The sequence below is a fragment of the Crinia signifera genome, chromosome 19 (assembly GCF_055691185.1).
Source record: "Crinia signifera chromosome 19, ASM5569118v1, whole genome shotgun sequence".
In the NCBI taxonomy this organism is placed as follows: domain Eukaryota; kingdom Metazoa; phylum Chordata; class Amphibia; order Anura; family Myobatrachidae; genus Crinia; species Crinia signifera.
Window position 1 is genome coordinate 65,026,085 of NC_139226.1, and position 27,278 is coordinate 65,053,362.

Consider the following 27,278-nt stretch of genomic DNA (forward strand, 5'->3'; position numbering starts at 1 on the left):
GATAATGTGCCTTGGGGTGGGGGGGGGGATATGATGCCGATAATATGATGCCAATGCAATGAGGCTGGAGGGGGGGGGGGGATATGATGCCGATGCAATGAGGCTGGAGAGATCCTGAGGTGATATCATAGCACCTCAGGCTCTCTCCAGCCTCATTGCATCAGTATCATATTCCCCTCCCCCTCCAGGCTCTCTCGAGCCTCATTGTATCGGCATCATATCCCCCCCCCTCCAGGCTCTCTCCAACCTCATTACATCGGCATCATATTCCCCCCCCCTCCCCCACACTACACCAACGTCCTGTCCTGTCCGTGTGGGGTGGGGGGGGGGATATGATGCCGATGCAATGAGGCTGGCGAGAGCCTGAGGTGATATGATGTTGGTGTGTGTGGGGGGGAGGGGGGGGATCCAGTAGGTTTGCCTAGGGCGCCTAGATGCCTTGCACCGGCCCTGCATAAACCCACCATCGGCAAACTTTTTGCCGCACACTTTAACAAAACTTATTTATAAAACTTATAACTAAACTTAACACTAAAAATAACGAGACAGACACAAGTGCTGGCGTTTAAAATATATTGTCAAATTTATTAATTTACATTTAAATATCTCTGACTATTAAGTGGTAGGCGGGCCTAAAGAACGGTCATAGAAAGGAGGGGGTAAAGATCACACACACCATTCAAACATCGCTGGTGTTCAACTCTCCCAAACACACCCACCCGTCCGGGTGGTGCAGCCATCCCCTGTCCAAGGGGCATGTGCTGACGACATATCAAATGCCGGGAGAGCGCACCCCACTATCCTCAGATGATTTCAAATATACAAGACCGTTCTTTACCGCCGCCTGTAAAGAAGAAAAATAGGGATGGGAGGGAGGGGAAAGCTGGATCATAGAGGAAGTTCACCCTGACTTCCTTCTGCCTTAAGCATAGACAGCTCCACCCTACACCCTGATTGGCTAATCCCTACAAAGTCAGATCCTAACAACTTGGTACTTAAAGAGCTAGCAGCTCAGGTACCTTCGGTGGTTTATGACACCTCCTGCTTAAAACAGCCCTCGGTTTTCTTTTATATGCCAGGACCCATTTCATTCCCTTTTTAATTGTTAATCTCAGAGCTAATCATGCTCTTATATGCCAGCTTCAGAGCCACAACATGCCCTCTTTAAACATACCAATGTTGATTTTGGTAGGACAGTCACGTGATTTGTGTACTATCCAGGGCTGGCGCCATCACTAGGCAGCTTTAGGCATTTGCCTAGGGGGCCGGCCACTGGAGTGCGGTACCGAGCTGCAGGAAAACAGCTGCGTGACATGCGAGGAGCAGAATGAACACACCCGCCAGAAGAACGAAGAAAGCAGCCACCAATCATTTATCCCATCGTTCACGGAAAGAGCAGGTGAGTCCGCAAGCCATGCCCCCATCCCCCACACACAGCTCAGTGTCAACAGCGGCAGGAGGTAGTGCCTGAACCCCCCCTCACCTCCTGGAGCTGGTCAGCATCATCGGAGGGTGGCAGCGCCCGCATAATACCCCCAGCCCGTGGATCTGGTCTCTGATCAGCGGGCGCGCAACCCCCCCCCATCTGCTAGTAACAGAACTAGGGCATCAATCAGAGAGAAGCAGCCCGCCCAGCCTTCCCTCACCACACCGACCACCCCTCTGTCAGCGTGCAACATGTGGAGCCCACAGAACCCACAGGGAGCAGCGCATCCCTGCCAGCCCCCCACACCAATGATAAGCTTTGTGGAGATAGACACTTGCAGTAGTGGCTGCCTGGGGAGGGGGTTGTAATGTGTTGGGGAGGGGGCCGAGTTGGCAGAGGTTTTGCCTAGGGTGCCAAGAACCCTTGCACCGGCCTTGGTACTATCTAGTTGACACCTCCTGCGGGTACAGCGGCGGTAAAACTCTATCACCAATACTCTGCAGTGGCAGCATTAAATGGATGCTCATCCCCAGCTTCACGAGGAAAGGGGGAACAAAGTGCTGTAATGACTCAAAAATGTCACTCTAAAATAGTCATCCTCCTATTCCCACTGGTGTCACTTCTGCGGTGGTGGTGGCGGCGGGTGGGTGGCAGGCAGCGGGGTCGGGAAGTGTGGGGTGGGAAGTCAGCAACAGGAAGTCCCACTGCCTGGACCACACGCTGCCCAGGGTGGGGGGGATCTCTCCGATTCTTGCTTTGATTAATCTAGGTGTTCCTGAATTTAGTAAGATTGAGTCTCCTCTTACAAACTCTGCTGGTATATTAATGGGGCTCTGAGGCCGGCCTCAGATCCCCCTTAATATACCAGCAACAGAGCCCCCCAGTCCTGCCCCTTATATGTGCCAGCCTTAGAGCTCCATCATGCTCCCTTAACATCATGCTCTCTTAGGGGGGTCTCTGTCAGCATCAGAGGCCCCCCTTAATATTTCTTCCTCAGAATGCCCTAAAGATGCCAGCCTCTGATCCTACTTTGTTATTCATAAATCAGAGCTCCTCTTGATATACCATTGTCAGAGGCCTCTGGATATGACAACCTCGGAGCCACATGAGATTTGAAGTCATGAGGAAACTGATGCTGGTGGGTTGGGGCAGGAGACAGGACCAGGCGGCAGTTCCTATGATGTCAATGACAGCGCGTTACCGACACTGTGGCCCAGCCTTTTGTGCTACGGTTGAGGTGGCCACCATATACTTCTCCAGAGGAATTCTGGACAGGGGTGATCTACAGCCAAGCATCACATGATCTATTAGTTGTACAATGACTGGTGTTAAAAAAAAATCATCAAAAGAAAGAGGATGCATGCAATAACTGATTATACAAAGTTTGAAGGCATCATTTTCATTTCATAGAAAACTATATCAGAGGTGCATCGTTCACATACAGTAATATAACAGACTCACCAAATCCATCCAGACTCTTTAAGGACCAGCACTCACTTTAATTAGAATGAAGTTACATTATAGTGCAATACCAGTCAAAGACTGCACCAACAATTGCTTCAATTACCTCCTTGCAGTTTTCAAAGGGGCTCCTCCGCTCTCTGGGATGAGACTTTATGACATCATGATGTAACATGCACCATCCACAATGCCATACTGACAAACACAGTAGGTGTGCAATTCTTCTATAGCACAAGGTCACAGTATGCCTGGATGTGCACTACCTTTCAATACTACATGGGCAGTTGGGCACAATTAGGGGCTGGGCATCAATTCTCATTATTCTGCAATGATCGATATTTTGCTCTAATACCGTTAAGGGCTGGAGGTGAAAAGGTCGACAGGGTCCAAAGGTCAACAGTGAAAAGGTTGTCAGGGTCCAAAGGTCGACAGTGAAAAGGTCGTCAGGGTCCAAAGGTCAACAGACAAAAGGTCGACAGGGTCAATAGGTCAACAACCAAAATGTCAACATGGTCAAAAGGTCAACATTGTAAAGTTCGACATGGAAAAGTTCAACATAAGTTTTTCTGTGTTTTTTGCGTCTATGTCGATATAGGTCAACATGGACACTTTCTAAGTGTACCGCGCCCCCTCGCATGGCTCGCTACGCTCATCACGCTTCGGCTCAGTGCCTCGCTGCGCTCAGAACACTACTATATTCTTCCTCTACGCCTTAGTGGGTGGTAGGGCATAAAATACCGCCATGTCGGCTCAAAATTTTGTAAAAAAAATGCATGTTGATCCTTTTGACCATGTTGACCTTTTGGCTGTCGACCTATTGACCCTGTCAACCTATTGTCTGTTGAACGTTGGACCCTGTTGACCTTTTCACTGTCGTTGAACCATGTCGACTTATTTGATTCTGTCAACGTTTTGACCATTTGACCCTTTTGACCATTTGACTGTCGACTTTTAGTGGTGGACCATATGAATATAGACCTAGACATTGTAGATCTAATATACCATAACCACACTTATACGGTGTCCAAGTACACATATTGATTTTTCATGTCAACATGTTTACTTGTGTGGTTAGTTTTGTCAATGTCTGACCAAAGCATGTCTAACTTTTGTCAATATATGACTAATGTATGTCTAACTTTTGTCAATGTCTAACTAATGCATGCCCTACTTTTGTCAATGTCTGACTAATGCATGTCTAATTTTTGGTGTCTATCTATTGACTGTCTGACTTTGGGCACCTGGAACCTTTATTTAAGGCCTGTCTCCAAGGGTGTAACCACCATGGGTGCAAGGGGTGCAGCTGGTATGGGGCCCAAAGCTGAAGGGGGCCCCTCTTTACTGTTTAAGTAATGTTTTACACTCATTTAACACAATCAGTTGCTAAATAGTGGGCCCTTAAAAACTTTTGCTATGGGGCCTATGAATATCTAGTTTACTCTTCCTTTCAGTAAAACCCATAAAAGCAGCTCCATCCCCAGACATAACATAGATATCTACTGAACATGAGAATTATTGAAATAGTGATAATGTAAACCTGATCCTCAATTGATTCAGAATATCAATACATGGACTGTGATTAGCCATCCCTAGCTGGGACATCACCCTGGGTGATTGCATCAGCTACTCTGCACTACTTATGGCAAGTGTAGCTCAACCACATAGACACATATGGCTTTCATCATGCAGTTACTTTTATCCCTTGTTTGTACATGACCATTACAAGAAGACATTAAACAAGGCAGTCAAACGACACAAGGAAGACAGTGGGTATCAACATTTGGACTTTGGACAAATCAACAACTCAATAGAATTTTTATTAACAGTGAATACATGCTGACAGCACTGAATGCACAGTGGGCCAGGGGCAAGAATTAGGTAGAATTTACCACTAGAAGTTTTTGCATGTAAGAATTCAGCCATTTCTGTCTCTCCATTGCTGTGAGCATCTTGCTCCTCTCTCGAAAAGCGGCATCATCTGCAACCACAATACTTCTTTTCTCCATCTCCTCATTGGTCGGCCACACAGGCAGCCATCTTCGGTCAGTTAGTACTCTGCTAAGCTCAGCATCCTCTGGTAACATCTTTGGCACATCATTAGATTGAAACAACATCTGCCTGGTAATGGGTTGCATCATTAATTTCCTAGTTGCTTCATCTGAAGGGTCATTGGAGAGGACATTTGATGATAACATTTTAATACCCCAGTCATGTAACGTTATAGAAGGGAGCTGATGGCCCCATGAGTCTGGTATGGATACAAAGGGGTTTAACTCTTTATTACTAAGAGATTGGTCGGAGAGGTCTCTTTTCCAGATTCTACAACAACAGAAGAGTAAAATATAGTCAGTGAACACATGATTCTTACAATAGTGTTTAGGTTAGATATTGTAGATTTTTTTTCCTGAAAAGTATTTTTATTGAGGTTTTACAGGAATATCAAGGATACAGTGAAAATATTTTCAGAGAGCAAATAAAGTTGAAAACTGTTGATAAATGGGAAAAAAGTCGTAATGAAAAAGTGAAAAGAATCCTGTAAACTATAAACTGGGGAGAGCAACGGAAACAGAGGGGAGTGAAGAAGAGAGAGGGGTAAAGGGGAGGTTAGTAAAGGAAAGGAGATTAATGTTGGCATGGCTCGCAAAGAGAGCTAAGGATTACAAGCGGGAGATTAATGATAGGAAATACAAGGTGACCAGATTCCCAGGATTTTCTTACGTGAGCAAGAAACCTGAAATTGCATGTGCTGCTTTTCTGTATTCATTCAAAACAAAATCAGTTTTTGAAAACTAGGGATATCAGTAAGTCTGAGTGACATAAGATGATAATAATTGTATTTGTATAGAGCTATATCTCCAACTCCAACAGGACTCTAGTTATTTAAGTGCTCTTATAAAAGAAAAGAAAATAATAGACAAATCACTATTTATTCATTTCACAATCACTTTCACTGTAAAGTGAAGATTTTATAGAAATTAAATACTCCTTATTTATCCATATCGAAGGAGCATTGCATTTAGGCCCTGATTCTAGTTTGATTGGTCCCCCGCATGTTTGCACGGGGGACCGATGTTGAAGCTATGAGCATGTGCATATTCTTAACTGCGCATGCGCAGAGCTTCTGTGTGGGCGCCTTCGCCAACCTGTACAGTCAATATGGCGCTCGCATGGGGGGGGGGTTGACAGTGTTGATGCTGGGACATGGGAACTCCCAGTGTTACATGCAAACGCTGGGCATTCCCATGCAAATACAGCCAGGATGCAGTGTGCCGAGTAGCTGACATCACATTACGTCAACAACCTGCCCTGTCTTCGTCCCGGAGTCCGCAAGTCAGTCTCCACTGAGGGGAGACATCGGTGGGGGAGGGGGGCATATTTTGGCTAGGCGGCAGGGCGGGCATTCTGAGACTCGGTAAGCTGCGAATTTCGCCAACCAGAATCAGGCACTTAGGGGGCCATGCTCATTCTATCGATCTCCCGCGGATTTGCACGGGGGAACAATGTTTTGTTTCTGCGCATGCGCATAATATTTTATGAGCATCTGCAGGCACTCTTGGTGAACGAATTTGGCGACTCTCATAGTCGTCGGCCCGTTCACATGGAGCAGTGCGGGTAGGGAGCATGGGGCGACTGACCCAGGTAGTGGCCATGGCAACGCCCAGCGAGTCATTCAATTTCTCCTGCTGCAGGCACTTGCAAGGTGGTGTGTCTTAGTAACACATCCCCTTGCATGGTTCGAGAGAGGATACTGCGGCGGCGGGGAGAGGGGGGGGGGGCGGCATTCGGTTGGTGGCGGGGAAGACCCTCTGGGACTTTGCAGCTTACCGAGTCAACCAGAATCAGGGCCTTAGTTCCATAGAATTCCTTTTTTCAGCAGTTCAATTGAAAAGCACTGGAGGTCACAGCACCAGGGAGCTCTGATGTGGGTTAGTATGCTCAGGGTTGATTCGGGTGGGGGTGGAGGCAATGTGGGTGGGACATCGGGAGGTGGGACTGTGGTAGCAACGACACCAACAGCCATAATAAATTCACAGCTATTGTTCTGGGTATTTTTTTTTTTAAAAAGATACCCTGATAAGGCTGTGGAGATGATTCGCAGGGACAGAGATTTCTCAAATTATTTTAATTTACAAAATAATAATGCATTATTCAATCAAGCCTTTTGAGATTGTGATGAAAATAATATGGGATGTTTGCGGTAAATTCTACAGTACAGTAGTTCAGTTTATTTAAATGTCACTTGACAGATATTTTATAGCATCCTTTTATAATGTTAGTTTTCCATTACTTCAGTATTTGGAAATTAGTTAAAGTTCTAAATATTTAGATATAATTTGATTTAAAACAAAGCAAAAGTAGTGATGTCTCGTTTTAAGCACCCTATTTAAAAAGGCATGCCAAAAGTATCAATGAAACATAATTACATAAACAAAGGAAAGCAAAATAACAATATTTTTTTAGGTGCAGGGACATACCTAAGGGATATTCATTTCTGTGCCGGAATATTTGACAGTCGAAAAAAATTGCACTTTTTGCTGATTTTAGGTGGTATTTACATTCAACCCATCTAATTAAAAGTGCCGATTTTTCTGCTGTCGAAAACTCAGGCACGGTCAAAAAGAAATGTGGATAGGAAAAGTACTCTTGGATCCAGGTGTTTCTGTTGTAATTGCAACAGTTTTTTTAAGTCATGTTTTGACTTAAAAAAAAAAGTTAAACTGCATCTGACAAACATGTCTAAAAGCAGACCGAAAATGGCTGCACTTGATTAGTAATAGTAAAAAAGACTTCATTGAATACCCCCTAGTGGTAAAGGTCTGTCCGATAATGTGCAATGGGCATTACGGTGTGGGTCATAATGCGTAATGGGCATTACGGTGTGGGTCATAATGCGTAACAGGCATTATGGTATATGGCATACTGTGCAATGGGCATTATGGTGTGTGGCATAATGTTTAAAGGGCATTACGGATTGTGTGGCATATTGTGTAATGTGCATTATGGTTTGTGTGGCATATTGTGTAAGGGTCATTACTACAAGAAGGAAAAATGACTAGGGGGAAGGCACCAAAATGTACTGTTGCACCATGTCGCCTAGCAACTTCTATGTTAATTTTTATAAGTAAATAAATAAAATAAAAATCAACTGTGCAAAACCATGCTGCACTGCGGGTGGGGCAGATGTAAATTACCATTTAAATTTGGGTGAGGTGTTTTCAGACAGAAATTTAAACTGCAGTGTAAAAATAAAGCTGTCTAACATTTTTAGACAACATGAAAATGCAGCCAGTATTTTCCTTGTACAGAAAGAAACACACTCACAAAGAAATCTCTCTGCGCATGTTACATCTGCTCCACAGTACCACATTTTCAGTGGTGCATATGGGGAGAGGAGGGGGATTGTTGGGTCTGAGTGCCCAGAACCGCCTTCCCCCCAGACAGTGGAGAGAAATCAAGCACGATATTACTAAGCCCAACTCACTGACGGGAAATTAGACACTCATCCACCCTTGGAAATACATTTTCACTTGATGGTTTTGCCCAGTTGTTTAATATAAAATGATCGCAGACATGTAGTCATAAGGTCAACACTGACAATGGCGACAGTTAGGATGACAACATTATTAAAATGTTGAAAGGTGAAAATCAGCATTGTCAGATGTCAACATTAGGATTAGGCTGTAAGCGAAGGTTAAGTTTCGGTTGTAGTGGGATGTTTAGGGTTAGGCAATAAAGTGATGCTTGAGGTATGGATAATTAGAGTACAAGTAGACATACTCATGCAAACACTGGATGATCCGAGATCTGACTCAGAAGTCACAGTCACATGACCACCAGCAGAGGAAATATGCTGCTAGAGCTGCTGCAGCTGTTCAGAGCAGGTAAGTCCCCACTTGGCCGCCAGGGTCAATATATCAACATTATAACATGTCAACATGTCATCACTGTCTACATGACAAATGTCAACATAGTCAACGTGGACATTATGTTCCTATTTCTATTAATTTTCATCTAGCTACATGAGCATGAGTTGCTTATTAATATGGCCACTTCTGTGAATTAGCTAATCTTTATTTTACCAAATGTGAACTTGCAGTAGTTATTCAGCTAATGCTGTAATCAGAAATACATTTTAGCAAACGGCAATCCTGGATGGTGGAAGTTTTCTAATTTCCATGGAGTGGCAGTGATTAGTCATTGGCTATTACTCCTGGTGTATACCATTTTGCACCACCTTCCTTTGTATTGTGAGTGCAAATGATTTGCGTAGATGTATTTCTAGAGGGCAAATGTATATGCATTAGCAGGGAAAGGGTTAATTGTGTCAGCAAGATGATCTCAGGTACAGAGAGAGGGCTTGCATTGTGACATGTATAGCTATGTACATACAGATAGTGGTAGATGCTCAAATTAGTATGTATAGCTACAGTATGTTCCAGGTCAGTTGGCAGTGAGGTGGTGGCCATCTTAGAAGGACACAGCAGAAACTTGGAGCAGAGATTGCTGCATAATAATTTACCCAATTTCATACCTCCCAACATGACCCTCTCCAGGAGGGACACATTGTTCTGTTTCTGGACTTCTCCCTTAATTAATGATTGCCATTACCGGTGTTAAAGCACCTTTCTAAGCAATTAACCTGTGTGAAACAGGTGATGGCAATCATACATTACCAGGCAGAGCCGACCCTAGGCATAGGCAAACTAGGCAATTGCCTAGGGCATTTGGAATGTCTAGGGGCATCAGCAGCTTCTGCTGATTAAAATGATATACAGCATGCCTATATTCTGTGTGTGTAAGTGAGGCTGTATCTGCATATGAAATAGTGTATTCATGGAAATCACTGTAACATAGCATTCCGTATGTAGGTACAGCCACAGTGGCACACAGAATATAGGCATGCCTCATATCATTTTAATCATCAGAAGCTCATTGTGTGTCCTGGCCACATTACAATGCAAATAAGACGAATTTTCAGCAAAAAGGCACCCAATGTTAGCAGAACTGGCCAGGAGCTGCATGGCCTATTGAGGCAAGATGTATGAGGAAACATCTCTATCCAAGGAGAGGCAGAGGTCACAGTGTTAGCGGCTGTGTGAGTTGGTTGTGCAATAGTGTTCGGCATATATGTAAGGGGCATTATGTGTGTCATGTGTATAAGGATATTAATAATGTGCAACATATTTGTAAGGGGTATTATGTGTGTCATGTGTATAAGGGTATTAATAATGTGCAACATATGTGTAAGGGGAATTATGTGTGTCATTATGTGTATGAATGGCATTAACAAAGGTTGGCATAATGTGTAAGGGGCATTATGTTTATAAGGACATTAATAATGTGTGTCATGCGTAAGGGGCATTACTGTGTGGTATTATCAGGAGTGCCGAGAGAAAGGGGTAGGGGGTACAAATTACCCAGGCCAAAGTCTGATGGAAAGGCCCAGTGGGGGCCCCGGGCCCCCTCCCCTTAAGTGACAGCAGCAGCTGCAACTCTTCTCCTCTGCCCAGCACACACTGCTTTGTGCTGGGTTGCAGTGTGGCCATGGAGGTGCTTAAAATACAATATTTTCTCAGGATTTCTTTCTAAGGGTATAATGTGAATAATGCGAAGAGTAATGTATATAAGGTAAAGTGGTACTACTGTGTGATGTAACGTGACTAAGGGACACCATCGCATGATATAATGTGAATAAAGTTGCACTACTGTGTGGCATAATTTTAGTTGGGGGTACTATTGTGTGGCCATGCCCCTTCTCAGCAAGAACACACACCTGTTTGGGCTGCACACCAAATGTGTGCACTGTTTCTATTTAAAATAGTGTGGGTAGGAGCACCAAAATGATGGTGCTGGGAAAGGGGAGCAGGGTCAGAGGTGGAACTAGTGCCGGTGCTAGGGGGCACCAGCCAATATCTTGCCTAGGGCATCAATTAGGCTAGGGCCGGCTCTGTTACCAGGGAAGTCCAGAAACAGAGCAATGTGTCCCTCCTGGAGAGGGTCATGTTGGGAGGTATGCAATTTAGTAGTTTTTCTAGAGGGAAGGAAGTGCGACAGTGGCAGTCAGAGGATCCGGTGAGGGGCAGGTACCACAGAAAGAGACTTATATGCAACAGTGTACAGCCACTTATTACAATCAGTGTTATCCACAACTCATTCCTTATTTGGAAGCATCGCTGGAAATGGTGAGTGCGATGTATTTCTGTATTTGTGGTGAGTGCAATGTATTTCTGTATTTGTATATTTGGGTGCACCAATGTGTTGGTCACCACAACCCGCGGTATGGTGGTAGGGGATCAGTATGAAATCCCGGCGTTCGGAATGCCGGCGGTCGGAATCCCGACAGTAAAAATTCAGACGCCAGAATCCTGACCGCCGCAATGCCGACAAGTGGGAACCTTGTGGGCTCGCTGCGCTCGCCACACTATTTTATTCTCCCTCTATGGGTGTTGTGCAGAGGGACAAAGTGCCGGCATTGCGGCGGTCGGTATTCCGGCATTGGTATTTCGACCGTCGCGATTCCGACCGCCGCGAGTTCATGGGTGGAATTTTTCATTATTAAAAACCAAAATAGTTGCAGTGATCTAACACTATTCTTTCACTGATGGAAGGGGTGCTGAGGATAGCCCCGATTTTGGATGCCCTCGCGAGGTGAACTAACTAGTTAAGGGGGCTGAAGGCTAATGGGCGGGTGTACCCGATCAAGGGTGTCCCATGGCTGTGACATTATAGCTCTGCTAGTGGAGCCTAATTCTGGCTGTAAAATATAAGGGACCCATGCCATATTTTAATACCTGTATATTTTAGAACCAGTGATACCTCCAAGAGCCTGGTGTTGGTTCATTAAACATGTAGGGGCCCTATACATATTTTTCACATATTGTGATGGGGGGATTCCCACTAAATCATGTCTCCATCCCCACTTTTGTTTTAATTCCCTATCCTTCCCCCTCATTATAATTGCATTTCTCATTCATTAATCCATCTTCCCCTATATTTTTTATCAAATATAACCAAGATATCCCTCCTATGTTTTTAATTGTGTAGTAGATGATGAATTAAACGACCTACAGTATAGAAACATAGAAACATAGAAACATAGAATTTGACGGCAGATAAGAACCACTTGGCCCATCTAGTCTGCCCCTTTTTTTAAACATGTTGGGGGAAATTTACTAAAGGAAATTTGTAAAAAATAGGTGTATTTGTATCCAGAAATACACTTATTTTTGACATTTACTATCCCGAAAATACAGCAATTCGTATTCGTATTGATGTGCTATCGATATGAATACGAATTGCCGTATTTTCGGGATAGTAAATGTCAAAAATAAGTGTATTTCTGGATACAAATACACCTATTTTTTACAAATTTCCTTTAGTAAATTTCCCCCGTTACCTCAAACCATATTTGATCCTTATTTTTTTGTAAGGATATCAATATGCTTATCCCAAGCATGTTTAAATTGTACTACTGTATTTGCGTCTAATACCTCTGTTGGGAGGCTATTCCACTTATCTACTACTCTTTCTGTGAAAAAATTCTTCCTCACATTTCCCCTGAATCTTCCTCCCTCTAGTTTCAGTGCATGTCCTCGTGTTCTGTTGCTCCTCTTCCTGTGAAGAATGTCTCCCACCTGTACCTTGTTAAAGCCCTTGATATGAGTATGTTACAGCTAATGTGAAGTAAGATTTAATATCCAGCTAACACATAGGGGGCGAGATTTATTGTGTTGACCGTTTTTCCGAAAATGCGATTTTTGCTCAAATCGCCCTGTATCGCCGTTTTTTTAAATCGCATTTTTTCCCAGAAATCGCATATTTAATGAGGTGTGTATTCCGGCATGAAAAGTGCGAGAAAGTGCGATGTAGGGCGATTTTCGGGATGAAAAGTGCGATTTTTTAGTCATGAAAAGGTGCGATTTTGTTAAAATGTGCGAGTTTGTTAAAATGTGCGATTTTGTGATTAAAAAAAAATAAAAAAAAAATTGGCGTGAGGTCCCCCCTCCTGTACATAACCAGCCCCGGGCTCATTGAGCCGGACCTGGTTCCAAAAATACGGGGGACAAAAAGCGTAGGGGTCCCCCGTATTTCTGAAACCAGCCCCGGACTCTTGGACCGGTCCTGGTTCCAAAAATACGGGGGACAAAAAATCTGGGGTTGTCCCCGCTGATAGTGCGGGCTGACCGGCTCTGCAGCAGAAGGGAGACCAGCGCTGGATCCTGGATCGGTATGTATAGCGGTGTAAAAGTGAGGTGTGTGGATGTGTGTATGTAATAAAGTTTTACTTTTCTGTGTGTGTGCTTTATTTTAACATTCTTTTTAAGGTGGACTACAAGTCCCAGCGGGCCCATTAATGCCCCGCATGCTGGGACTTGTGGTTCTCCAAGTCCCAGCATGCGGGGGAGGTCTGCTGGCACTTGTATTTCTCCTGTATTAAGCAATGTTAGGAATGTGAATTTAACCCTATCAGGCCAGCGTCCAATGGCCAGGGACGCCGGTGACAGCCCCGGGCTTCAGCCCTGGACGGGTGAAGCCTGGGGGGGGACACCCCTTTATTGGGGGGCTCCCCACTCCTCCAGGTACCCTGTCCAAGGCTGACCAGCCACGGTGCTCATGGTACGGCCGGGGGACCTTGTGTTAAAAGTGTCCCCCGGCTGTGGCATGACACTGCGGGCTGTTGGAGCCCGGTGCTGGTTTCAAAATACGTGGTACCCCCAGATTTTTTGTCCCCCGTATTTTTGGAACCAGGACCGGTCCAAGAGTCCGGGGCTGGTTTCAGAAATACGGGGGACCCCTACGCTTTTTGTCCCCCGTATTTTTGGAACCAGGTCCGGCTCACTGAGCCCAGGGCTGGTTATGTACAGGAGGGGGGACCTCACGCCAATTTTTTTTTTTACTTTTACATATATTTTACCAAAGAACCATACACAGATCACAATGATCTGTGCATGGTTCTGACAAAATCTCCATGTTTCTGACAAAATCACCAGTCAGGATCAGGCCTATTTTTTTTTGGAACTTTATACCATTTTTTTTGTCGATTTCCAAATTTGCATCTCATTAAAAATGCGATTTGTATATTTTTCAATGGGGAAAACATCTGGATGCGAATACCGGAGTTAAAAAAAAATCGCACTTTCAGAAAGTGCGATTTCGCGGCAAAAGGTGCAATTTATGCCACAAATCGCCACCCATTAAGTAGTCGATTTGGGAAAAAAATGAAAAAACGTCCGTTTTTGCAATATAAATCGCCAAAAACCCAACATCGATCTCTAATAAATGTCACCCAGGGTTTTGAAGTAGACTTAGACACACTAGGTTCTATAGCATTTCCCAAAACCTAAAATACTCTCTTGATGGATCTTTAGGAAATATTGATTGCTCCCAAATCCATTTATTTAACTATTTAGGAGTATGGGATTCCCTTGCAATGCAGTATATAAATGAGAGGAGTTCACATACTGTTCATACATACGGTATATATATTATTATTTAATAATGAACCTACAAGTAGTGCATAAGTGATATAGAAATTACAAATGAAAACGTTACAGAATCATGATTCATTACAATTTAATGTTCAGGTGAAAAGTTTGGAGTATTGCAGAGCAACAGACAGTACTTGCCTGTTTGGGTTCCGAATAGTAGGAATGATGGCAGGGGATGAAAACACAATGCTGTATCCTAGAAACAATGTGATCAGAAGGAAGCTTCTCCCAGCAGCTCTTCTTTCCATGCCCTGTATGTGCCAAGAAACATATTTTATATCCATTCCCAGGTTTCTAACTATTTAACTAATATGGTGTTTATGTGTGCATTTATGTTTTTACTCAAGCATGTCCTGTTTGTTTTGGGTATAGATCTCCCTCTAGATCTTCCTTGATTCAATGCAACTAGCGTAGCAGCAATTTTTTTCCATGGCACCCTTAGGAGAAAAGTTTTTTATTGCTACATTTAAAAAAATAATAATATATTAAAGTAAATTGTGCCCACCAGTCATCCTTAGGTTCAGTAATGTGGTGGTGTGCAATTGTGTTTCTGGAGGTCCACATGTTTTATGATTGGCAGCCAATTTCACCATAAATAATTTGATTTGGTTATGGACTACCAACCCGATGCAAGTTTACAAGAACCTTGCGAGGCCCCAGAGTTCCTAGGTACACAGTTTGGCACCCTGCTCTAGTGTATCCTTTGTACACAAAACCTGCTGGACATCAACGGTATTGTTCTACTGAATAACATATATGGAATATCTTGTTTCTCCAAATGTAAACAGTATGCCTTGGTATTTGTTATTATGTAGGAAGGAATTGGTACAGATGGGTGTGTACAACCAGTTTGTTGCCTACAGAGTCAATTTAAAATAGAACCCTTTTTGGTACCCAATACAATCTATTATAAAACGTATAAAACTTATGAGAGTTAATAGTGAAGCTTATTAGTGTATAATTTACTATAAAACAATAAATAGGTCTGATATTATACAGAGACATGGTAATGTAAGGTGAAATTTAATAGGATGAGAGATTTAGAAAGTGAGAGATTTGGTAAGAAATCTCCAGTTTTTTTAAAGTGGCAGTCTTTTACACTGCAAAATCACACTGGTTTTGCAGTGTAAATGATTGCCACTTTAAAAAAACAACGAGATTTCTTACCAAATCTCTCATCCTATTACATTTCACCCCCGGTGGCAATTAATCTTTTTATGATGATGATGATTATTATTACAGGTTGTGTATCCTTTATCCAAAATGCTCAGGACCAGAAGCGTTTTGGATAATGGTTTCCGTAATTCTGAATATTTTTATATTTGAATGAGGTATCTTGAGGTATATTGCTTTATGTTGTATAAACACATCAAGCACATGAAATACACACAAATATATTTTATTTGTGCGTGAAACAAGGTTTTAAAACATGAAACAAAGTTTTGTACAATGTCAGACACTGAGGGGGAAATTCACCGAAGGAAATTTGTAAAAAAAATAGTTGTATTTGTATCACGAAATACACTCATTTTTGACATTTACTATCCCAAAAATACGGCAATTCGTATTCGTATTGATGTGCTATCAATACGAATACGAACTGCCGTATTTTCGGGATAGTAAATGTCAAAAATAAGTGTATTTCTGGATACAAATACATCTATTTTTTACAAATTTCCTTTAGTAAATTTCCCCCTGAATGTGAATGCCAAGCAATCATGTCCTTGCATATTTTTGTCAGTTACATATCATTTCCCCAGTAGTGCCAGTTAAATATGTACCCAGTAGTGCCAATTACAGATCATTTCCATAGTAGTGCCAGTTGCACATTTTACATCTGCCCCAGTGCAGTGCACATGGGCCCTTATTCTAATCGGCACGGTACGGCCCGCGTGCGGCCGTACCGCCGATGTTTTTGGTCTGCACATGCGCAGAGGTCATTCTGCGCATGTGCAGCCCCCTTCGCCGCAGACGGATTTCGTCCGCCGCAAAGGGGGCGGATAGGGGCGTGAGGGGCTTCAGCCCCTCATTTCCCTATGTGTACGCCCCGCGTTTCATGGGCGTTCCCATGCAAACGCGGGGCGTATGCATGGTAATGAGGGCATGACGCCCTCATTACCATGACATGGGGGCGGAAAGCTGACGTCGCCGGATGTCAGCTTTCAGCCCCCTTACAAGCTCCCACACGGACGATTGTCCGTGTGGTCTGAGCTTGCGGGAGCTGCCGCGGCGTGCGGGCCTGCCTTCGATGGTCGTCGACCATCGAAGGCAGGGGGCAGCTCCCACCATGGTGGAGGCGTAGCCTCCACCATTTTTGTGCGGATCGCCAGCCGTCCGTGTATGGACGGCCGTGGCGATCCGTCCGGTGGGCGGCCCTTGGTTTGTGCGGTCGGAGCCCCGTGTGCGGCTCTGACCGCACCAACCAGAATAAGGGCCATGGTTTTGTCCATCTAAGAAGGTATTTGCCAGTGAACCAGAATAACCCTCTATGTTATTCAGAATAATTTGGATAACAGATATTTGGATAAGGGATACTCAACCTGTATTATTTGCAATCCTAAACAATTGAAGCTAGATTTGCACTATATGAAATTATATACAGGACATAAACCTGATATGGATATATTTTCTAAACTATACAATCATATGACCTGCATGGTATGAGATTTAATGTAATATAAACATATATCTTCCTCTCTGTCTCTGTCTCTCTGTCTCTATCTGTCTCTCTCATATATATATATATATATATATATATATATATATATATATATATATATATATGTATGTGTGTGTGTTTTCTTTTACTGCTAACAGAGGGAGATAGACGCTTTGTTGGACTGGATTGAGTTACATCAGTTGAGGAACATCTGCCTAATTATTCCAGTCAAAAGGTTATAAGAACCACCTGACTCCTAAAAGCCATTTTAGGAACTTCTCAATAAGGGACATAATATAACCTTACACTAATGACTAGTTTTATTATATATCACAGAATATTGATTCAGAACAGTTTCTTTGTTGTATTTACCCCTTATATATTGAGAATACAAATTGCATAAGGTCATTGTTTTGAAAGACCTGCACCTACAACATGTGATATCCACATACAGGTCTACACCGTAAAGATTATAGGTGTCAAATAACATCTACCCTTCTGTATTGGGGCAGGTTTACTAAAAGTAGTATTCATGCTATGTATGTATTGACTTGTATTGTACATTGTTTTAAATACTTTTACCTCTGTTGATATTCCAAGAATAAAATATGCAGGTATAAGAATTTTTGGCTGCCATAGGGTGTTTATATTATGAGTATTATTCAAAACAGGGTGATATGAAGTGTACTTAGAAGGTTGTGTTTGATCAACAGCTAATATAGCAAGAAATCCTCTTAAGTGGTGGACATTTTTCCAATTCTATTAAAATTTTAAGTTTTAGTGTACCAAAAGTACCCCTATTCATCTACCTATCTATCTACCTATCTATCTATCTTTCATATAGCTATCTATAATAAATATAGGACATAGGACAATTAGATGAAATGAATAATAGACTTAATACATCTTTCAAGTCAAGACCAGTGAAAATAAAATACTGTAGAGGATGGGAACATGAATCAAGAATAAAATAAACATTTTTTTGAATTATTTACTATCTTGGTTGTATACCAGTATCATTGTAATATTCTATTTAGTCCCTAGATCTTTTAGACATGAAATCAACATAATCTGAACTAAGATCAAACCAAGCAACATCAGTCACAGCAACATCACCCCCCAGCAACAATTTGCTCTAAATAACATCTCAAGCAACAATGTGATGAGCAACATTGTCCTGAGAAACAGCATCCCAAACAGTGTCCCCCACATCAACATTTTCCCCAAAAGCATCATCTCTAGCAACATGATCCCAAAAAACATAATTTCCAGAAAAATCATGCCAAGCAACATCATCCCCAGAAACATCGTACCATGCAACATCATCCCCTGCAACATCATCCCCTGCAACATCCTCCCATGCAACATCCTCCCATGCAACATCATCTCATGCAACATCATCTCATGCAACATCCTCCCATGCAACATCCTCCCATGCAACATCATCCCATGCAACATCCTCCCATGCAACATCCTCCCATGCAACATCATCTCAGGCAACATCATCCCCATCAGCATTGTAGGACAGCAGCTAACAGTAGAACCAATAACAATGTTAGCGACAGTACTGATAAAACATTATGCAGACAAATAAATGGCAATTACCTGAATGTCTCTTGCTTCCTATCTTCTCAATGAGTTGTGTTTAGGTTCCACACAGAAGTGCACTGGTTTTTTACACAATCCCCCAGCTTCTGTGTCATTTTATATACACATAAATATGTATGATAGATGACGTAGCTAGATGTTTTCTTATTTCCGTATGCACAAAATTGATTGTCACCTCTGCTCATAAGATCCATGGGTCTCCTCAATATCTCTTTAATATCTATCAAGATGTAATCTGATGTCAAGACATGGGGGAGGAAAGATGTAGAAGTCTTTACTTTATTCTTAACATGTATTTCTTCCGAGATTGCACATACTTTATGAAGGGGTATATAGGAAACTCTAATGAATTGAATAATGACATGCAAAAATTAGGCGATTGCTCTTTGCAAAGCCAAAGGAGAGAGAAGGGTGTCAGGACTTCAAGTAAAAAATCCAATATTGTTGGTTTTAATTCAAAGTCAGCAGAAATAATGGACCTCTTGTTTAACCTCCCTTTCTTGTCTCTTCCTGTTGTCTTGCACTTAATTTTCAATATCAAAATGTCCAGGAGAGCCTCTGACCTCCAGCGCTAGGGTTAAGGGTGACCTTGTTATAAATGTAACAGTGATGGGCTAATTGTTTACAGAATTAGAGGCAGCATTTGCTTGTTAAGGATTTGCTGCTGCAGACATGGAGTGAGTCATCACTCATTCTGGTACAGATGATACAATAAGAAATTAAGTACAAATCTTCTTGTTCTTGAATTTTTTCAATCATTAATAATTCTAAGTTTGAGAAGTTTTGTAATAAACTTTTTCGATCGAACTATAATGGGATTTAACTTTTAAATGAAGGCCAAAGTTCCTGATGTTTTCCAAAAACAAGACAAAGTTAGAGAAGAGGAACAACAGGTCAACACTTGATGAAGCAAAACCTTACTGATTTACACATTCAACAGCTTCTCGCTCTTACTCTAGATGTGTTACCTTTAGAACAAGCAAATTCAACTTTTGGCTGCCCAGGTGGTGATGTAGCAATGTACATAAAGTAGTGGTTCCATCAGTGTTAGATTTGCAGTAGCAGTGACCCTTAGAATTTTACCCCTTACAGTACATCGGGACAAGCAGGGGCTGGCTGGCAACTTTTAGCCTGGGGGGCAAGTCCAGAGCACTGGCCCATAAGTAACAGCGCATCATTAAATGGAGTTTTTTTCTTAATACCACAGTCGGTCCCCCCTGCATAATAATACCAGGACTCCACAGGCTGCTCCCCCTGTATAAAAAGAACAGGCTGCGCCCCTGTATAATGGTACCAGGACACCACAGGCTGCTCCCCATGTATAAAAAGAACAGGACACAACAAGCTGCTCCACCTGCATAATAATACCAGGACAACACAGGCCATGTTACTGGTGCCGTGGCCGGCGCCATCAACAGGAGAAGGAGGTGGACAATACGCGGGGTCACCAGGCAGCCTGTTAAAGTAACTTATGAAGTGGCCCGGGGGGCACATGGCACCCTGCCCCCCCCCCGCCCCCTGGCACAGCCGGCCCATGGGGACAAGTATGGAATACATTTAGGCCTTAATTTTATTCCTCGGATGTCAACTGCAATGCCCCACCACCACCAGTCCTGGTACCCTAGGATGCAGTCTAATCAGCACATTGGTTAATTAGGCACTGTTGTTTATTCTCTTAGAGTAACGGGGAGGCTCCCAAAAACTGTGTGGTGCTCCCAGCTGCCCAGCTGTTGGCAAGTCTCCCAGTGCCAGATGTTTATGCTGCCACAATAAACTACTGTAAGCCATTGCAGCCAAACCTCACACACACACCCACACACACACACACACACACACACACACACACACACACACACACACACACACACACGGCTGAAAAAACACTCTAAAGTCCAGGGGGAGTGTTATTGTCGTTCCCACCCTCATCAGCAGCACACACCTACAGCATGTACTGTGCTGACAGCAGGCTCAGCATTAGCTTTCATGCTGTCAGTGAGATGCTCATGCTGAGCCTGCTGTCAGCACAGCACATGCTGTAAGTGTGTGCTGCTGCTGCCCGGGAGGGACAGAGGGGGAAGGGTGGGTGGGGGGGGCGTTAGACCAGGACCCCCTCAGGGCCCCTCCAGCAAGCCCGGGCCCCGGTAATTAGTACCCGCTCTCCCCCCTCTCGGCGGCCCTGCACACACACACTATACAGTGCCATTAACTTGGCATTTTAAAGCTGTGCTGCCCCCTTTGCCAATCTTACCGTCCACCTTCATGCTGCCATAGTCTTCCCCTCTGTCTGTACAAACTTTTCTCACTGGCGTAACTAAGCCACCGCAGCCCCCGCCATGGCGGGGAGGCGCAGAGTAACTATGGGCGCCTGGGGGGCTGAGGGGCTATAGTTACATGCTGCGCTGCTGCCCGGCCGCATCTGCGGTCACTGCCCGTCACTCGCTCCCGGCGCCGGCTCCTGCTGATAATGAAAAGTGACACTTAGAAAATGGCTGCCCCCGTATTGCAGACAGTTTTGGCAGCCATTTTCTAAGAGTCACTTTTCGTTATCAGCAGGAGCCGGCGCCGGGAGCGAGTGACGGGACAGTGACGCAGATGCGGCCGGGCAGCAGCGCAGCGGTGACTGAGGGAGACAGTGACCGGCAGGTATGAGAATGGGGGGGGGGGGGGGCGCCGAAAAAATTTGGCGGGGGGGCGCAAAATATATAGTTACGCCACTGACTTTTCTGCAAACTATGGCATATTTCAGTGTAAGCTCTGGTGCAAATAGTAACACACAAGCATAATTCTGGACATTGAGATGTACACTGGTTTTACAGCAAAGAAGCTGCTTTGGATCACATTAATGACCTCTGATGGCTGCTGACAAATTATGATGAGTAGTTTTTTTTAGAAATAGTAATACAAAATGTACAACAATGTAGTATTTAAAGCAAGCCAAATAATTGTAGTGATATTTATTTCCCTGAAGGTTGAGTATGTTAGTTGCTCTATCCTATTGCTTACTTTATTAGGAAATATTACATATCACACTGTCCTCTTCATCATTTTATTTATGGCACAATATTTATAGCTGTGTCCCTGAAATAGACTTAATACACAGGATATGCTTTCATGATCTTTACTCCTGACTGTCATTGATCAGCTAAGGGCCTTGTACTGACGTAAATATAGCACAGATGTCATCACTGACATTTATAGCGTATGAAGTGTTCAGCTGCAACGGTCATGTGTAAAGAAGCCTCATTAATCCCTGTCACTCAGTCATGTAATGGCCAACCTGTGGCTATTTTGCCTGAATAGTTCTTTAGTGATTCTCAAACCTGGTCCTTAGGAGTCGGACCACACACACACAGTTTACATTTCCAGGCCACCCTGCAGGTGGTCTAAACAAAGTGAACTGTGTGGGGTCTTGAGTTTGAGAATTTGGGCCAGATATACTAAGCTTGAAAATTGATAAAATGGAGAATTTATAACACCCAGCCAATGATCTCTTATATGCCATTTCACAGGCTGTGTTTGAGAAATGACAGTTAGGAGCTGATTGGTTGGTGGCTTATCACTCTCCATTTTATCACATTTTAAGGTCTCGCCCATTGTGAGCTAGTATATACGGAAGCTTGCAGGTAGCTGGTTTCTGAAAACAGCAGTAAAGCTAGATATTTCAGAGGGTATGGGTCGACTCAATTAAGGTAGACATACATAGGGTTGACCACTGAAGGTTGGCAGGGCTTAGGTCGACACCTTAATAGGTCAACAGGGTTGGAAGGTTGACACAAACATTAGGTCAACAATGGGAAGGTCGACATAGACACAATCTAAGTGTAACGTGTCCACTTGCATGGCTCGCTGCACTCGCCATGCTTCAGGCCTGGTGCCACACTGCACTCGGCACACTATTTTATTCTCCCACCACTATGTAGTGGATGGTAGGGCATGAAATACAACCTGTCGTCATATGTCGGCTAAAAAAAATTGAAAATATCATGTCAACCTTTTGACTGTCGACCTGTTGCTTGTGTCGAGCTTCCAACCATGTCGGCCTTAGCCATGTCGACCTATTTAAGGTGTCGACCTAAGCCCTTTCAACCTTCAGTAGTGATCTAGCGACCATATCCCATTTCAGCACCTAGTGTACAGGTGCTTGACCCTCTGCTAGGTCCTTATACTGTATGTGACATTAATATAGCCCTGCCTAGATGTTATTAAACAAATGCTATTGTGAAGACATTTTTATTTAGATTTTATATGTATATACAATTTGGACAAATACAACACATTATGCCCAGGGCCACCATCAAGGGTCGCTTTGGGTACATCTTTCCGGGGCCTGGCCACTCTGACAAATGGGGGTAGGGCCGGGAACACTCATTCCGCCCACCACATCCCCGACTGCCTCTGCTGAGCTGCCCCTGTCGAAGCCCACTGCTCCCAGAGCGCAGGTTACTCCTTCACTTCCAGACGCTGGTGGCCATTTAAGATGCTGCACCATCTGGTGAGTGAGCCATTCAGAGCTTGCATAACGGAAGCCGTTCGGATTGGCTGCTGGGCCGTGAGTAGGGTTACCAACTCATCCCTTTAATTCGGGACACATATTAATTACACAGGTTCTGTGCCTGGCTGACTTCAAGACTCCATTTCACCTGGTTTTAATCAGCCACAGACCCTGTGTAATTAATATGTGTCCCGGATTAAAGGGATGAGTTGGTAACCCTAGCCATGAGCCCCGATTAGCTTACAAGGCACCATATTTGAAATGGCCTCCAGCATCCAGAGGTGGCGGAGAAGCCTGCGGTACTTCTTTACTTTCACGGCGCCACTCTAGATAGGACAGATAGGATACTAGATAGGATACGATTTGTATGCGATTTGACATAAGATATCGCATAAGATATAGGATAGGACAGATAGGATACTAGATAGGATACGATTTGTATGCGATTTGACATAAGATATCGCATAAGATATAGGATAAGATTTACTATCCATTTCATTACCTCACTATCCACTAGGGCGTGGAGTTGATTTTATATAGCGTGGCGAGCGCAGCGAGCCACCGAGCCCGAAGCGTGGCGAGCGCAGCGAGCCCCGCGAGGGGACACGGATGTTGTTTGAAAGCAAGTCCCCAATATCGCATGCCATTTGCATGCAATTCCATAAAATACATTCCGTGTCCGCTCGCCACGCTTCGGGCTCGGTGGCTCGCTGCGCTCGCCACGCTATATAAAATCAACTCCACGCCCTAGTGGATAGTGGGGTAATGAAATGGATAGTAAATCTTATCCTATATCTTATGCGATATCTTATGTCAAATCGCATACAAATCGTATCCTATCTAGTATCCTATCTGTCCTATCTGTCCTATCTAGTGGCGCCGTGAAAGTAAAGAAGTACCAAGCCTGCTCTCCAGGAGCAGTGGGATTCAGCTGGGGCAGTGCAGCGGAAGGGAATGTGGGGGAGTTGCGGGGAGTTGTGTTTGCGTACACATCTCCTTGCATGGTACCGAAGGGATTCCATGGCAGGGGAGGGAGGGAGTTCTTGGCCGGCCGGCATTTATGGGCTCGCTATGCAGTGAGTGTATGCTGCCTAGCAAGCTAACCTGAATAAGGCTCAAATTATAGTCCATTTTCATGTCTCAATGAGAAGTACTTACTGTTTTAAGAGTCCGTTCATGATAGATTGAATATTCAATGTGATGTGGTGGGATCTTACCTCCCAGGATCGCATTGCAATATCTGATGCCATCAGCGGGATATATGACTGAGCACATGCAGAGACAGGGGCTAGGAAAATGAAAATGTACTGTGACGGCTGCGCATATGCATCCAGCCAGCCCACACATCAGCGCCACTTCTGGGGAAGGATTTGGGGGAACCCTGTTCATCCAACAACACGGAGAGTGCCCTGCTACAATGGGTAGTTGAGGTGACCGCTATCGGGACTGATTCACATTCTGGCTTTTGGTAAATTAGGCAGCATCTTCCCAGAAACCTATGTGCATACCCTCTCCAGGAGGGACACAATGCTCTCTTTCTGGACTTCCCTCTGAATGTATGATTGCCATCACTTGTTTTAAACAGGTTAATTGATAAGAAAGGTGTTTTAACACAGGTGATGGTAATCATACATTAAGAGGGAAGTGTAGGAGCAGAGCAATGTGTCCCTCCTGGAGAGGGTCATGTTGGGAGGTATGTATGTGGGATGTGGCTGCGTGCAGAAATAGAGACATTGTAGCAGATATCAGAGATAGATCCTGTGGCCCCTCCTTCATACATGTGGGGGATACTTAATATATGTGGGTAACCCCCTAAAATCTGTGTTTTCATAGAAATAGCTGCTGATATGATAAATGGGCCTCTTTGTAATGACTATTCAAAGCAATTTGTACAGGTTAATCGGAGGTTTAACCTCATGGTCAGGGGGGGCTAGGCCTAAGATTGCAGTGAGGCCACATCCTTGTTTCCCCGCTGTGGGGGGCATTGCCAGCATTTTCGTGGGGCATGGCTGTCTCCTCCCTGAATAGATGCTGTGCACAGCAGGTAGCAGGGGGTACTCCACACTGGCCATGGGACACTGCCCTCCCGGGTTGGATGCAGCACAGTCCCGTGAAAATCAGGACAGTTGGGAGGTAGGATATATCGGTACTTTTGTAGTTTCACGGCGCCATTATGGCACCGTGCGTCTGAGTCCCCTTGCGGGGCTCGCCCACGCTGCGGGCTCGGTGGCTCGCCACGCTATCTAAAATCAACTCCATGCCAACGTGGATAGTGGGGGTATGAACTATCCACGTTGGCATGGAGTTAAGTTACTTTATTTTAGATAGTTTGGCGAGCGTACCCAACCCGGAAGTAGCACGCTGACGCTGGCGCCGTGAAACTACACAAGAACTGATGTATCTACCTGGATCTTGCTCATGGTTGTTTGTGGTGGTATAATTTCATTGCTATCAAGGGTCGACTTGGTAAACCCAACTTGCTTTTGGAGAGTAGTCACATACCACCCAGCTTTCCCGATTACCGCGGGAATGTCCCTGTTTTCGGGGATGTTCCCGCATCCCTCCCACGGCCGGCAGTGTCCCGCGGTGGGGGGGGGGGGGGGAGTTGGGAGTCCCCCCTGTAAGTTTCTGACCAGCGCTAAATAGACGCTGTGCGCATGTGTACAGGGTCTATTCCTGTCCATTTCCATCTCACAGACGGCGGGATTCTCTAAAATCCGCAGCCCTCTTCGCCCGGCATCGCATTTCTAATGATCGCATATTCTCTAAAATATGCGGTCATTAACGCAAGGGACAGCTCTTGCGATAAGGTCTATGACCCGGGAGTCCGTCTGCGCATGCGCAGACTGACGCGCCAGCCGCAGGGCATGCTGGGAGGGATCCGTGACGGATCCCTCACACACCGCTGCGGTAAGAAGCCCATAGGCTTCTGCAGGGGATCGCCAGCTTTTGCTGGCGATTCCCTCCGCAGCGGTGACACTGCGGAGGGAGGTCAGAGAATACAGAAATGCGGTAAAAACCCCGATAACGGGGTTTTTACCGCATTTCTGTGATAGAGAATCTCGCCCAGAGCCTCTGCGCTATGCCCCCACAGCGGCAAAACGGGGGCGTGGCCTCGTGGGATGATGCATTTATAGACCATGCACCTTTCACAAGCTCCACACCATAATTTCAGTCGCACGCCTTCAGCCCGTGACTTTGGCCCTACTCCACTAACCTAAAAGTTTGGAGGTATGTAGTCAGAAAGTCAAAAGGGTAGATATCACCTGGTACAGTATATGTATCAGGAAGACATAATAACAAAAGGCAAGATATCAAGATTATAAATAAAAAACACTGCTCCTGGACTTCCCTCTTAAGGAATGCTGCAGCTCAGCTTCTGCTTTATATAGCTTCCAGCTGAGTCCACTTACAATGCACCTTCTCAGCACTAAAGTGTCTCTGAAATGTATTTTCCAATTGCCTACAGGCCCATACAAACTAGAAGATTAACTTTCGAATCTGGCTGGTTGGAATGAAAATAATTTTTTTGGGAGCAAATGACAATTGCATACCCTCCAACATGATCCATTCCATTAGGTACAAAATGCTCTGCTTCTGGACTTCTTCCTTAATTTAGGATTGCCTTCACCTTTGCTGGAACACCGTTATCGTCACTGACCTAGTTCAACACAGGTGACTGCAATTATCAATTAAGAGGGGAGTCCAGAAACAGTGCATTATGTACCTCATGGAATGGGTCATGTTGGAGGGTATGCGTTTGACCATTTGCTCCTAAACATGGAAAACAGACACAAATTGGTCCTACAGACAAATTGGTCAATTTAAGAGGCATACACACTAGAAGATATGGTGAATAATTTACCTTGAGCTGATCATGGAAGATATTGTGCATCCACACTGAACACTAGATGCAAATGGCATGAGCAATATTGCAGTATTGCCTACATGACCCTCCATAAGGGAGAAAAAATGCTCTGTTCCTGGCTCCTAGTTAATTGAAAGGTGTTTCACAGCAGGTGATGGCAATCATACATTACCAGGGAAGCCCAGGAACAGAGCATTTTCTCCCTGAAGGAGAGGGTCATGTAGGCAACCCTGCTTAATATACATTATAATTTGAAGCATGATTTGTATCCTCTG

General features: G+C 44.2%; 1 protein-coding gene across 1 annotated transcript; it reads right to left on the reverse strand.

The window, feature by feature from the left end:
- Positions 1 to 4,656: 4,656 nt before the first annotated feature.
- PTH2 (parathyroid hormone 2) lies at positions 4,657 to 27,085 on the reverse strand. Its single transcript, XM_083162705.1, has 4 exons — positions 27,001 to 27,085; positions 18,641 to 18,878; positions 14,515 to 14,627; positions 4,657 to 5,206 (listed from the first exon to the last, which is right to left on the reverse strand). Exons 3-4 carry the CDS (start codon positions 14,622 to 14,624, stop codon positions 4,762 to 4,764), a joined length of 555 nt encoding a protein of 184 aa, XP_083018831.1. The 5' UTR covers positions 14,625 to 14,627; positions 18,641 to 18,878; positions 27,001 to 27,085; the 3' UTR covers positions 4,657 to 4,761.
- Positions 27,086 to 27,278: the final 193 nt, after the last annotated feature.

Bases quoted from the DNA above. Each gene is read 5' to 3' on its own strand.
- PTH2 (XM_083162705.1), bottom strand. From the start codon at position 14,624: ATGGAAAGAAGAGCTGCTGGGAGAAGCTTCCTTCTGATCACATTGTTT. The intron at 5,207-14,514 runs GCAAGTACTGTC...CTGTTGTTGTAG, and splicing joins ACTATTCGGAACCCAAACAG to AATCTGGAAAAGAGACCTCT.